Raw genomic sequence first — 14,909 nt, forward strand, 5'->3', positions numbered from 1 at the left:
TGCCATCTGCTGGACAGAAGAGGAGGTCGCCAAGTCGGCTTGCACTTACTTAGGCGGCGGCGTCGGCTGCTGCTGCGGCGTCCGCCCTCGGGAGGACACGGTGGATGAGGGCGTGCTGGAGGCGTGGCCGTGCTGGCTGCTGTGGGCGTGGTGGTTTTGATGCGACGTGTGGCCGGCGTGGGCGTGCGTCGACTGCGGCGTGGAGCCCGGGTACTGCGGCGTGCCGAGGGCCTGCTGGCTGGGCGTGGTGTACGAGTAGCTGGGCGTCATCATGGGCGTGGCAATAGGCTGCTGGGGCGTGGCGAACACCTGTGAGGAAGGCAATAGTTGACAGCAGGTGTGACTAAACCAGTGTTTTTCAACCACTGTGCCGCGGCACACTAGTGTGCCGCTTTTTTGTGTGTGCCTATTTTGCATCATATAATTTTGTACTTCTTAGCCCATTTTACATCTGACCCCCTCAGACTCATAACTTGATACTTGACAAATGCTAACTGTTAGCATGTTAACCAAAGCATTCTAGCAAACTAACTTTCTTTTTTTTTGCCGATTTTGCATCTTAACACCTAAGAGTCATATCATTTGGTACTTTTTAGCCAATTTGACAGCCAACCCCCTCAGACTCATAACCTGATACTTGACACGTTAACTGTTAGCATGCTAACGTTAGCATTTTAGCAAACTAACTTTAGCATGCTAACTTTTTTTTTTTATTGCCGATTTTGCATCATATAATTTTGTACTTCTTAGCCGATTTTACAGCCGACCCCCTCAGACTCATAACTTGATACTTGACAAATGCTAACTGTTATTAGCATGTTAACAATAGCATTCTAGCAAGCTAACTTTCTTTTGTTTTTTTTTGCCGATTTTGCATCTTAACACCTAAGAGTCATATAATTTGGTATTTTTTAGCCAATTTTACAGCCGACCCCCTCAGAATTCATAACTTGATACTTGACACATGCTAACTGTTAGCATTCTAGTGAGCTAACTTTTGTTTTTTTTGCCGATTTTGCATCCAAACACCTAAAAGTCATATACTTTGGTACTTGACACATGCTAACTGTTAGCATGCTAACTTTTTAAACTAATTTTACATGTGTATGCTTTATAGTTATGTGACTTGGTACTTGATGCCTTCTGTTAGCAATGGCAAACGGACCCCGGACCACATTTTGGACTAAACCAACCGCGTTCAAGTGCACTCACGTGATAGGCCGAGGAGCTCCCGCCTCCGCCCGTGCTGCCGCCGCTGTAGCCGTACTGGCTGGAGCCCCACTGCGCCGGCGTGGCGTTGGGGTTCTGACCCTGGCCGGTGACGGCGGCGATGGCGTTGAACATCTGCGAGGTCATGTTGCGGGGGAGGGCGTTGACGGCTCGTGTCAGGTCTGAGAGGAGGAGAGAGACGCCGCCGGTCAGATGGGGCGGTTCACCCAAAAGAAAGACGCGGACGGCGGCACCTAACCTGCGATGTTGATGTTGGCGGGCGTCGCGTTCAGAGATGCGGGCGTGCGCGTGCGGGTGCTGCTGCTGTTGGTGGGCGTGATACCTGTGGATAGTGGAGACCAGCGTCAACACCTTTAAAGTCATCGGAGCGAACAAATCAACACAAAGCGCGCCCTCTGCTGGTTGCTGCCAACTATCATTTGCTCGACATACCCTCGTGGTTACAAAGTCAAAGGAACTTGAGTAATAGACAGAGAAGATGATGGTATATGATGGGTTGGGGGTCCTACCGGGCACAGGCTCCTGGTAGTGGTCCTTGAACCAGCGGAACAAGCCGTTGACAGTGGGAAAGACCTGTGAGCGATACCTGAAGCCATCAGGTGTGATGGTCACGTACTCCACCCTGTCATCATGCAAGAAAACACCACCATCACCATGTGTGAGGCGTACATCAAATAAAGGTTGCTCCCATTTTTCTTCTTCTTCATTGAATCTTATTTCATCTGCTCACCATTATTTGTATTTTTGTGAACTGCAGGTCGTTTTTCAAATGTATGCTATATTTATGATTAACATGTTGATCATAATTTATAATCATATAGAAATATTTTGGTAATATATACAGTACACACCTTCTCATTTACATGCGTTTTCTTCATTTTCATGACTATTTACATTGTAGATTGTCACTGAAGGAATTAAACTATGACACCTGTGAAGTGAAAACTAGGGATGTCCGATAATATCGGCCTGCCGATATTATCGGCCGATAAATGCGTTAAAATGTAATATCGGAAATTATCGGTATCGTTTTTTTTTATTATCTGTATCGTTTTTTTTTTTTTTTTTTTTTTTAAATTAAATCAACATAAAAAACCTCCTCCCCCCATTTCTTTCTGTTATCAATATTCTGGTTCCTACATTATATATCAATATATATCAATACAGTCTGCAAGGGATACAGTCCGTAAGCACACATGATTGTGCGTGCTGCTGCTCCACTAATAGTACTAACCTTTAACAGTTAATTTTACTCATTTTCATTCATTACTAGTTTCTATGTAACTGTTTTTATATTGTTTTACTTTCTTTTTTATTCAAGAAAATGTTTTTGATTTAGTTATTTTATTATTTTTTTTAAAAAGTACCTTATTTCACCATACATGGTTGTCCAAATTAGGCATAATAATGTGTTAATTCCACGACTGCATATATCGGTTGATATCGGTATCGGTTGATATCGGTATCGGTAATTAAAGAGTTGGACAATATCGGAATATCGGATATCGGCAAAAAGTCGGACATCCCTAGTGAAAACCATTTCAGGTGACTACCTCTTGAAGCTCATCGAGAGAATGCCAAGAGTGTGCAAAGCAGTAATCAGAGCAAAGGGTGGCTATTTTGAAGAAATTCGAATATAAAACATGTTTTCAGTTTTTTCACCTTTTTTTGTTAAGTACATAACTCCACATGTGTTCATTCATAGTTTTGATGCCTTCAGTGACAATCTACAATGTAAATAGTCATGAAAATAAAGAAAACCCATTAAATGAGAAGGTGTGTCCAAACTTTTGGCCTGTACTGCATATGTGACACACTCTAATGTGTGGTCACATTTAGTAATGTTTTTGATATTTGTATGCAAATGTAATTGATTAAAACAGTCATGGTGGAAGTTCTATCTCCATTTCGCCACAAGGGGAGCATTTTTGATTCAGACCCGAATCGCGATTCTTTTTTATTCCATTTCTAAATGTATTCATAATATTCAAAATCAATAAAAAATAATCTATTTTTAAAAATAGGCTCTCTGTGCACCTATACTTCACTTTTGTAACCTGTTTTATCATCATTTTTATACTAAAATGGTGGAACGTCACCTGCAAAGAGAAAGACACATGGCGAGCGCAAAAAGACGCCTCCCATGCACACTATGTGCTTTTTTACGCACTGTTCTGACGCCATCGTTTAGCTTCCAAGTGTTCTTCTTGAGACCACTGGTGTACAAGATGAATAAAACATGTTTACTGCCTCACATGAAACATAATATTGCTTCCTTTGTGCTGTAAGTCGTATTTTATGGAGGTTAGTGTCTTTATTATGAAAGCATTTTTTTGACATTGAATTTATGTACCGGTAACTGAATTTTTTGCATTTAAATTTTGTGAACTGAATTTTCTTTACATTAAATTATGCTGACAATTTCATTTAAAAAATCAGTGTATAAAAATTCAGTGTTTTAAAAATAAGTGTAAAATAATATAGTATAAAAAATGAGTGTAAAAAAATTCAGTGTATAAACATTGACTGTAAAAAAAAAATCAGTGTATAAAAATTCAGCGTAAAAACATTGTGAAAAAATTCAGTGTATAAACATTAAGTGTAAAACAATTCAGAGTGTAAAAATTCAGTGTAAAAACATTGTGTAAAAAATTCAGTGTATAAACATTGAGTGTAAAAAAAATTCAGAGTGTAAAAATTCAGTGTATAAAAATTCGAAGTAAAAATAATAGTGTAAAAAATTTCAGCGTATAAACATTAAGTGAAAAAAAAATTCAGAGTGTAAAAATTCAGTGTAAAAACATTGTGTAAAACAATTCAGTGTAAAAACATAGTGTACAAAAATTCAGTGTATAAACATTGACTGTAAAAAAAATTCAGAGTGTAAAAATTCTGCCTAAAAACATTGTTAAAAAAATAAAATTCAGTGTATAAAAATTCAGCGTAAAACATTGTGGAAAAAATTCAGTGTACAAACATTAAGTGTAAAACAATTCAGTGTAAAAACATTGTGTAAAAAATTCAGTGTATAAACATTGAGTGTAAAAAAATTCAGTGTATAAACATTGACTGTAAAAAAAATTCAGTGTAAAAATAATAGTGTCAAAAATTCAGTGTATAAACATTAAGTGAAAAAAAAAATTCAGAGTGTAAAAATTCAGTGTAAAAACATTGTGTAAAAAATTCAGTGTAAAAACATTGTGAAAAAAATTCAGTGTATAAACATTGACTGTAAAAAAAATTCAGAGTATAAAAATTCAGCGTAAAAACGTTGTGTAAAAAAATTCAGTGTAAAAACATTGTGAAAAAAATTCAGTGTATAATCATTGACTAAAAAAAATTCAGAGTGTAAAAATTCATTGTATAAAAATTCTGCCTAAAAATAATTCAGTGTATAAAAATTCAGGGTAAAAAAATTCAGCATATAAACATTGAGTGTAAAAAAAATTCAGGGTGCAAAAATGTAGTGTATAAAAATTCAGCATAAAAACATTGAGTGTAAAAAAAATTGTGTAAAAATTCAGTGTAAGAAAAATGTAGTGTATAAAATTTCCCTGTTCCCAAAATTCAGTTACATAAATTCAGTGTCAAAAAAAAGCTTTCGTAATAAAGACAAATTGACCTCCATAGTATTTTGACAAATCTGTTTCTCCGTTGGCGCAACCAGAAGCACTCCTGCCTTCTGGGTCTTGTAGTTCTTTTCTCTCACATTACAATGTGGGCATACTGTAATAAAACTACAAAATGGCGGCGCCTGACCTGACATCTATATCTCACTGGTTGATTCCGGCTCCCTTATTAGTAAAGATGACTCCCATCTCACAGGATTCCAGAAAAAAATGCCAGCCTGTGCCGTGAATGCTAGGAAGCTCACCGTGGTTTTCCACGAGGCTGATAGCCCAGCAGGAACTTTCCAGGTAGAGCTTTGCAAGCAGACATAAAGTAAGGAATGAAGGCTGGCTTTTCCCTCTTGGTTCTGGTCAGCAGCTCCTCCATTTTCTGTCAGAAGAACAACAAATAGAAACTTAGACCTAGGGGCAAGCGATATGGCAAAAAAAATGTTTTTTTTAATTAAAGTCGGATTGTCCCGTGCAGAATTATATCGAGTAATTGCATCCCTACTGTTCACTACTGCGGTATCTTGTCACAGACATTTCCACCATGCTTGATCGAGGCAATAATATATGCTAACAGCTGACAACTTTCATTTTGTTCATATGATTATGTTTATGAGAGGTGCAACATTACAAGTAACCCACGCTATGGTCTGTACCTCGGTTTTAATTCTTTTTCTGCACATTTTGTGTGTAAAGAGAACAACGTTTAATGGTCTCAAAGTTCTTTTTTTATTTTTCTTGTCATCACAAACTTAATTCTGTAGTAAACAAAGTATCAGTGATGTAGTGAATACTATAAGAATTTTATTTACTAAACAACACTTTCAAATGGTCAATTATTTAATTATTTGTATTCTTTCATTATTTGTGCACATCAGTGCTTCTCATCAGTGGTTTGGCAAACAGCAAACAGTGACCTAGATTGGGGGGTTTTAAAACAAATCAAATACTGTATCTTATATTTAATGAAAATACATTAAAGTGCAGCTTGAATTTGAGGTACTGTAAAATAACGTGTAGCAACACATCAAACAGATTAGTTCAAGAACAAAATGTTTCATTTGAACAAAAAGTGCCTGCAGAATTTTTTAGTACATGTTATATCGGAGGAGTTTCATTAGAGGAATCCCGTAAACAAAAAGTCTGATAAAAAAATATCTAAACATAAAAATGTATTTTATTAAATCAGTGGTTGTGTTTATTCTCCCATTTCGGGGACTAATACAGTAGTTCAGTCACAAAGACATTCTGTAAGTGCCTGCGAGTTCGCATTCAAGACAGGATTACTGCACACCACGAACTAACAAAGGTCTTAACTCATTCTCTTTCTATGCCACATCAATGTGGAATGCGCTCCCAACAGGTATAAAAGAAAGGGCATCTCTATCCTCCTTCAAAACCGCAATAAAAGTTCACCTCCAGGCAGTTACAACCCTAAACTAACACCATCCCCGGATTGCTAATAATCAAATGTAAACAATCAAATGCAGATACTTTTTCTTATGCCTTCTGATCTCTCTCTCTCTCTCTCTACTACTTGATGTCCATATCCTACCCCCCCCTCCACACCCCTGATTGTAAATAATGTAAATAATTCAATGTGATTATCTTGTGTGATGACTGTATTATGTTGATAGTATATATGATAGTATATATCTGTATCATGAATCAATTTAAGTGGACCCCGACTTAAACAAGTTGAAAAACTTATTCGGGTGTTACCATTTAGTGGTCAATTGTACGGAATATGTACTTCACTGTGCAACCTACTAATAAAAGTCTCAATCAATCAATCAAAGGGTGAACTCAAACAGTAAGTGAGACTAAAGCAGGGGTGCCAAACGTACAGCCCGAGGGCCGGATCAGGCCCGCGAACAGATTTTATCCGGCCCGCGGGATGAGTTTGCTAAGTATAAAAAATTAACCTGAAATTTTTTAATGAAAGAAACAGCTGATCTAAATGGGTCCACTGAATGTCGCAATAGCAATTCTTTGTATCCTTGTAAATAACCTATTGTAATTTCATTTTGAAATAATTTTATCTTGATAGATTGAAAATTACTTGACTGAGAAAATATAAATAACGACAAAAAAAGATAGAATACTATTAACCGCAACATGTACACTACCGTTCAAAAGTTTGGGGTCCCATTGAAATGTCCTTATTTTCAATGAAGATAACTTTAAACTAGTCTTAACTTTGAAGAAATACACTCTATACATTGCTAATGTGGTAAATGACTATTCTAGCTGCAAATGTCTGGTTTTTGGTGCAATATCTACATAGGTGTATAGAGGCCCATTTCCAGCAACTATTACTCCAGTGTTCTAATGGTACAATGTGATTGCTCATTGGCTCAGAAGGCTAATTGATGATTAGAAAACCCTTGTGCAATCATGTTCACACATCTGAAAACAGTTTAGCTCGTTACAGAAGCTACAAAACTGACCTTCCTTTGAGCAGATTGAGTTTCTGGAGCATCACATTTGTGGGGTCAATTAAACGCTCAAAATGGCCAGAAAAAGAGAACTTTCATCTGAAACTCGACAGTCTATTCTTGTTGTTAGAAATGAAGGCTATTCCACAAAATTGTATGGGTGACCCCAAACTTTTGAACGGTAGTGTAAGTGTAAAAAGCCCCAACATTACGATTTGTACAATTTCAGAATGTGCTTGTTCTATTTTCAAACAAAGAAAATAATATGAAGTTGTCTTTATTTTTACGTTATCGTGCCGTGATTTTACCAGTCCGGCCCACTTGGAAGTAGATTTTTCTCCATGTGGCCCCCGAACTAAAATGAGTTTGACACCCCTGGACTAAAGTCTGTCACTAAAGTTGCTGCTCCTTCTAAATGTTGTTTCAACTTCTATGCTTGTGTTGGCCATATTTCTTTATTTTGTTCTTCTGGCGTGCACTTCCGGCTGTGTAAGGGGGAAAAGGTACAACGCTAATTGGACGTTAATTACCTCGTGACAAGACTGACTTTCGCGACGGTGGACTCACACGGACACAAACACAGTCACATGGAGGATCACGGCCAATAAAGGCATATTTTTCCATGCAGGATTATAACAAGCATGCTTGAGCGAGGTAATACCGTATATACTAACAGCTGATCACCGTGATCGAACTCAAATTAATCGCAATCAACGATCACGATCATATAATCGCCCAACCCTACTTAGATCTGTCTTTGTTTTCCTTTCTAGCTTTTTATAAGGAGAATAAACAAGCATTGGAAAGAGAGAACTTGCATCCTTGGCTCCTCCGTTGCAGTCTTGGAAGTACTTGTGGCCCAGCAGGTCGCGAGCGAAGGCGGCCATTGGCTGGATGAAGCGAGCTGTGATCTCATCCAGGTCTTCAAACTCCTGCACCATGGAGTTAGTCATCAATAACATTCTATGGAAGTATAATTGTAGCAAAAGTGTATTTCAATCTGTGCGTGTGTAACCCAATTCACATGTGGGTGTACGAATGTGTGTGTCTGTATATCAATCGGTGTGTGTGTCTAATCAGATCTGTGTGTATGTTTTAAGTTGTCTGTCCGTATTGTTTTGTGTGTGTGTAAAAAATATCCGTCTGTCCATATTTTGATCGGCGTGTGTGTAAAAAAAATATCTGCCCGTATTTCAATTGCCGTGTGAGTAAAAAAAAAAAATGTGTGCACATATTTTGATCGGCGTGTGTGTCAAATAATATCTGTCTGTCTGTATTTTGATCGGCGTGTGTGTCAAAAAAAACGTGTGTGTTCGTAAAGCAGGAACTCCTTATCGGCTGTCTTTTTACACGTAACTTTTGCGACACTTCCGCCATGTCCGTGTTTTCTGCACAGCGATTTGAACGTGAAAACGAATAAACGCGGTTATTTCGGCCTCTTTGTCATTACATGATCACTTATTTGAATACAAAAATACTTCTGACCACTAAGTTACTGCTAAAACATGAACTTTTATTTACAGCAAGTGATGAAAAGTCCATTGGGCCCCATTCAGCAACAAGTTCCTAACTTTTCCTCTTATCTTTCTTCCTCAGTGATTTCCTAAGAGGAGTCCATTCAAATTCATGACGTGTTCTTAAACGACCAAATTGTTCCCACCTGCCAAATGGTTAGCGCGGGCGTGTCTATCATAATTTGCATATAAACACGCCCTTATTTCCTCAATATGCATATGTTGACACCCTTAATTCCGTAATTTGCATGGGTAAACGCCCTTAACTCCCCATATAAGGGCACAATTCCGGCGGAAAAGCCGAACATCAAACACACGGAGAAAACACAAACAGATTACCGAAGAGAAATTTGCATTATCCCGCGGGGGAAATACATAATGTCAAAACGTAAGTTTAAGAAAGGGGGGAATGCTGAGGTAGCCTAAAGCGTTCAAAAAAATATTTGTCACTTTGGGCAAATAGGTCTACATGGTCGTGAAATATGCGCTCCCTCCCCAGAGCACGATCTGCGGCATCTTGCAGTAGCAGCAAAAGCATTGCCATTGTGTGAGTTGAGTTGCAACAGGGTGTGAGAGGCCTGTTGGTCTTTTAAAGAGAATCACTAAATCAACGCCCCGGTAATTGATGATTGTGTGTGTGTGTGTGTGTGTGTGTGTGCGCGCACACGGTATTTTGAAATGTCTATATACTGCTCATTTTGCTATATGTCTGTCTGTCTGTCTATCTCTATATCTCTCTATATATATCTATATCAGTGTTTCCCACACATTCATTTATTTGTGGCGGCCCGTCACGAAAGAATTACGTCCGCCACAAATTTGTCCTGTCCAGCTTCTTAGGCAAATCATATAGTTGATGTAGATGCCCATATAGGCTGTTCAGATTTACTTTACAAAAGAGAAGTGTAGGATACTTCTCTTGTTGCCTTATTTGTATTTGACCACTACTGTTTTCTGTTTATTTGTTACTGACTGTGGCAGGACACCTCTGCCTCTGTTTCACTTTATGTTGCTGGTAAATAATATGGTTGTAGTAGTAGGCTAAAGTTAAATTATTTAGTATGCACTAATTAAAGGGGCAGAGCTTTAAGAGACATTTTAGCTTTTATATTTTATAAGATATATTTTTTGTAAGAACCACAATTAATAAATATATTTCAGTGAATAACTTATTGTTCAAATCTGTATATAAATATGTACATAAAGTGTTGTAATTGTATTGTAAAATGGATGGATGGATGGACGGATGGACCTTTAAAACAAAACTGTTATTATTAATTAGTAAGTATACATTTTTTGAGCCTTTTTAGAGAAAATCATATCATTGTAGTAAATTATGCAAATCACTTGATGTCATGGTGACCACGCCCATAGCCACGCCCCCACCGCCACAGGTATCTTGGCAGTTTATGGGAAACACTGTATATCTATGTATCTATATCTATCTATGATATTAATTTAACATTAGACAATAGAAGTAAGGGAACTTGTCACACTTAAGAACAAATAGGCCACCCTAAGAGTGTTCTGGAGTACTGTAACACAAAAATCTCCTTAAAAACTTCGTAAGTGGGCCTAAGAACAAAATGTGTTCTTAAGAACCGTTGCTGAATGGGGCCCATTGTTCTTGGCTTCAACAGCAACACGAGGGTGAGTGGCTGCAAATTGCAGACTAGTGGTGAGTATAAGGAAAGACAAGGGAGACAACTCTTTTTACACGTTCGAATCGCAGTACAGACAACTTGTATACGGTAGAAGTGTGGCAAAGTCACATGTAGAAAGACAGCCATAGGGAGTTCCTGCTTCACACGTCTAAATACGCACGCACACACACGCTGATCGAAATACGGACGGACAGTTATGTTTTACACACAGACAAATCATAATACAGACAAACAACTTAAAACACACACACACACAAATCTGATTACACACACAGAATGGTATACAGACACATTAGTACACACACCGTGAATTGGATTACACACGTACAGACTGAGATACACGTTTGCAAGTAATTTTGCTACAGTAATACTTCCAAAACATTCAGAAAATGATGGAATCATAAAAGCGAGCAGCGTACCTCATTGCTGATCCACAGCGTGTGTCCCAAGCTGAAGGCGTTCTCTTTGCCTTCTTCTCTCACGTCCACGTGCTGGTAGATGCCATCAGCCACCTGGCAGACATCATACGCGATGGAAAGTGTCAAACACAGCTTTTGAGACCACCAGCGGGCGACCTTCTTACCTTCCACGTGACGGTGAGGTGATTCTCTCCCTTGCTGCTGGGTCTGATGATCAGGTCGCCCTGGTCCAAGGTCTCCATCATCTTCTCAGCCTGGTTGAAGCTGATGTTGTGGAAGTTGGGGTGGGCGATGACACGCTTGATGTACGCTGCAGAGAAAAGGCACAGAGCCCAGTCAGAAAAAAAGGTAAAAAAAGGAGGCGTCTTTGCGGGACTGACGTGTCCGCTGCTGCTTCTTCTTCAGCTCCTCCTCCTGTTTGTGGTCTTCGGACTCGGCGTCAAAGTCGTAGTAGGTGTCTTTGGGCAGTTTCCACTCGTTGGCCTTGTCCGACAGGTCCGAGGTGCGACACGTGAGGTCCACGCTGAACTTCTCGATGTCGATCTTCATGATGCGGCAGTGAACCGTCATGCCCACCTGAGGGAGGAGACGCGGTGAAGCCGAGCGGGAGGAGCGGCAAAGCAGGCAGACAGCAAAGAGGACAACACCTCACCTTCACCCTCTCCTCAGGATGTTTCACCACTTTGTCACTCAGGAACTTGGTGGGAATGAAACCCTGCACGCCGTTGTCCAACCTACTCCGCACGCCGATGGCCTGGCCGGGACAGGAGCCGCTGTCAAAGTGGTTCCACACCTGCAGGGCGCAAAGACGGGAGGAGACGTCAGACCGCTGGTGACGTCATAAAGACAGGTGAGACGGGAGAGAGGCCGCTTGGTACCTCGCTGAGCTCGGGGAAATTGTCCTGCTGGCAGAAGGGACATTGCCACAGGCCCGTAGTGTCGTTACGGATGGCCTGGTCGTAGCTCTCCCCCTGGGGGCGGCGGTGAGCGATGCCGGTCACCACGCTGGTGATCAGCTTGCCTGGACGTGGAAGGAGGGGAAAAACATGACGTCACATGACAATACGCGGCGTCATGTAACATGACGTGACATCGTCTGACGTCATTTGACACCATGTAGAATGATGACATTCCATGACGTCACATGAGATCAGGTGATGTCACGTGACATCACATGATGCCATATGTGACATCATGTGAGGCTACGTGATGTCATTTAATGTCACGTGACGCCACTTGGTGTCATATGATGACATTACGTGGTGTCATATGATGACGCCACCTGGTGTCATATGATGACGCCACCTGGTGTCATATGATGACGCCACCTGGTGTCATATGATGACACCACCTGGTGTCATATGATGACATTAGGTGACATCCCATGACATTAGGTGATGTCACATGACATCACTGGACGACATGTCACATCACGTCAAACCACACACACTTGGTGTCATACGATATTACGCGACGTCATGTGACATCACATGGTGTCATTTGATGACATCACATGACGACATGTCACGTCACGTCAGACCACATGAAGTCAGGCGACATCATGTGACATTAGGTGAAGCATTGTGACACTATGTGACATCATGTTAGGTTACGTGATGTCACATCACCAGACCTCAAATGACATTACGTGACATTACATGACATCATATGACATTACGTGACGTCACCTGACATTACGTGCTGCCATATAACATTACGGGACTTCATATGACACCGCGGGACATCACATGACACGTGATGACAATAAAACATATCACATCATGTGAGGGCACATGACATCACATTGGGCCACCTGACATCACATGAGACAAAGTGACATCAGAGAACGTCACAAATAACGCCAAAGCATCCATTTGACACTTTGACCACAGGTACAGATCCTAATATGACTGTGAGGCATCTTACCGATATAGAAGGTCTCTGGAGTCTCTTTGGTGAGCAGGTTGAAGACCTCCTCAGTGTTGGGGACCCTGTAGGGGACTCTCAGGTCTTTGTACCTGCAGCTCAGCTCAGCTCTGATGTCATAGAGCGTGATGCCCTTGTTGCCGTAGCCCTATAGACAAGACAACTGTGAGTGTGCGACCCACAATGCCTCTGGGCCAGGATGAGAACCTCCCGCTGACCTGTCTCTCCAGCTCCTCCGCAAAGGCGTCCAAGTCCAGATCTTTGAGGCGCTCGGGGTTCTCCAAGATCTCCTCCAGGGCGCCAGATGGGTTGGCGTCCTCGGCGGACTCGTCGTACTCCAGCGCGTCCACGGCCATCTTGCGAGCCCAGTCGTACGTCTCGGGGTGCACGCGAGAGCCATCCAGAACCTCAATGTAGGAGTCGGTGCTGGAGTGAAAGCATCAGCGATGGCGGTGAGAACCGGCCGAGTGACGCAAACATCTCAAGGGAGCCAAGAGGACATGCAGACCTGTCTCCAAGCGACGCCGTGTCAATCTTGATGAAACCAGCACAGTTGATGAACACTTTGGGGCCCATGTGGCACATGGTGACCAGCTGCGTTCTGTTCTCCAGACGGGTGTTGTTCTGCTTCAGAATCTGCACAGAGAAGACAACCTGTTAGGCCTGAGGGCACCATGTGACATCACCAACACACGGACACCGACCTTGAGCAGGTGCGAGCCCTTCCTCGGTCCCAGGCCACAAACATACTGGACCAGACTCTGGGTGTGGGGGTGGGCGATGGCTCGGTTCACATCCACGCCCACCTCGTTGACCCGATTGATGAATTCACAGTAAAGAGCGGAGAGTAGATCCTCCTTCACCACGTGTTCCTGACAAGAAAGCAGACATTCGACTCTTGCGGTCTGGGTCTTGTTGGACCTTGCGGACACAAAACTGGACCACACCTTTTTGTACCGCAACCAAAACCTGGTCTATGCTCCCTCAATGTCTCACCTGCAGGGGGTGCAGTTTGAGGCAGATGATGTCCTCGTCTGAGCTGCAGACCTGAGCGTACTCCACCAGAGGATCTTGGATCTTCCTGGCGATGGACACCGCTTGCCGCAGCAAGGGGGGGTAGTCCCTGTAATCAGTCTGTGCAGAGAGACGGCAGCTCGTCAGGAAGGACCGGTTCACCCATATTGGACGAGGGCTGGGTGATGTATCGATATACTCGATATATCGCGGGTTTGTCTCTGTGCGATATAGAAAATGACTATATCGTGATATTCGAGTATATGTTCTCACGCAGTTGCTTTTAGCTGCGGGCATTACACTGCATGCGTTTCCCACTCTTTCTTGTCTCTCCTTCTCACAGAGACTTAAAACAAGCGCACCTTCTTACATACACTACCGTTCAAAAGTTTGGGGTCACCCAAACAATTTTGTGGAATAGCCTTCATTTCTAAGAACAAGAATAGACTGTCGAGTTTCAGATGAAAGTTCTCTTTTTTTGGCCATTTTGAGCGTTTAATTGGCCCCACAAATGTGATGCTCCAGAAACTCAATCTGCTCAAAGGAAGGTCAGTTTTGTAGCTTCTGTAACGAGCTAAACTGTTTTCAGATGTGTGAACATGATTGCACAAGGGTTTTCTAATCATCAATTAGCCTTCTGAGCCAATGAGCAAACACATTGTACCATTAGAACACTGGAGTGATAGTTGCTGGAAGTGGGCCTCTATACACCTATGTAGATATTGCACCAAAAACCAGACATTTGCAGCTAGAATAGTCATTTACCACATTAGCAATGTATAGAGTGTATTTCTTTAAAGTTAAGACGAGTTTAAAGTTATCTTCATTGAAAAGTACAGTGCTTTTCCTTCAAAAATAAGGACATTTCAATGGGACCCCAATCTTTTGAACGGTAGTGTACGTCACGTGTGCAAAGTCACACGCTCCCGCGGAGCAGACAGGTAGCGACATGGTAAAGTTAGCTGTGATGCTAACGGTGCGGTGCGAGTGGTAATACAAGAGAGAAGGTACGAATCTGGCAACAAATGGAAGAAGAATTAATTCCCAAGAAAAACAGCACGGGATCCATCGTCTGGCGGTGGTTTGG

General features: G+C 41.4%; 1 protein-coding gene across 1 annotated transcript in view; it reads right to left on the reverse strand.

The window, feature by feature from the left end:
- supt6h (SPT6 homolog, histone chaperone and transcription elongation factor) overlaps window positions 1-14,909 on the reverse strand; it is a 37,375-nt gene that overhangs the window by 686 nt on the left and 21,780 nt on the right. The window contains exons 21-36 of the mRNA XM_062049122.1: window positions 13,805-13,942; window positions 13,513-13,680; window positions 13,317-13,444; window positions 13,027-13,234; window positions 12,809-12,956; window positions 11,761-11,903; window positions 11,535-11,675; window positions 11,263-11,458; window positions 11,047-11,192; window positions 10,883-10,975; window positions 8,104-8,217; window positions 5,105-5,229; window positions 1,740-1,852; window positions 1,469-1,552; window positions 1,213-1,391; window positions 50-309 (exon numbers count right to left, since the gene is read on the reverse strand). Coding sequence (XP_061905106.1) covers window positions 50-309; window positions 1,213-1,391; window positions 1,469-1,552; window positions 1,740-1,852; window positions 5,105-5,229; window positions 8,104-8,217; window positions 10,883-10,975; window positions 11,047-11,192; window positions 11,263-11,458; window positions 11,535-11,675; window positions 11,761-11,903; window positions 12,809-12,956; window positions 13,027-13,234; window positions 13,317-13,444; window positions 13,513-13,680; window positions 13,805-13,942 — 2,384 coding nt within the window. The remainder of the gene's footprint in view (window positions 1-49; window positions 310-1,212; window positions 1,392-1,468; window positions 1,553-1,739; window positions 1,853-5,104; window positions 5,230-8,103; window positions 8,218-10,882; window positions 10,976-11,046; window positions 11,193-11,262; window positions 11,459-11,534; window positions 11,676-11,760; window positions 11,904-12,808; window positions 12,957-13,026; window positions 13,235-13,316; window positions 13,445-13,512; window positions 13,681-13,804; window positions 13,943-14,909) is intronic.

The sequence above is a fragment of the Entelurus aequoreus genome, linkage group LG05 (genome assembly GCF_033978785.1).
Source record: "Entelurus aequoreus isolate RoL-2023_Sb linkage group LG05, RoL_Eaeq_v1.1, whole genome shotgun sequence".
NCBI classification, from domain to species: domain Eukaryota; kingdom Metazoa; phylum Chordata; class Actinopteri; order Syngnathiformes; family Syngnathidae; genus Entelurus; species Entelurus aequoreus.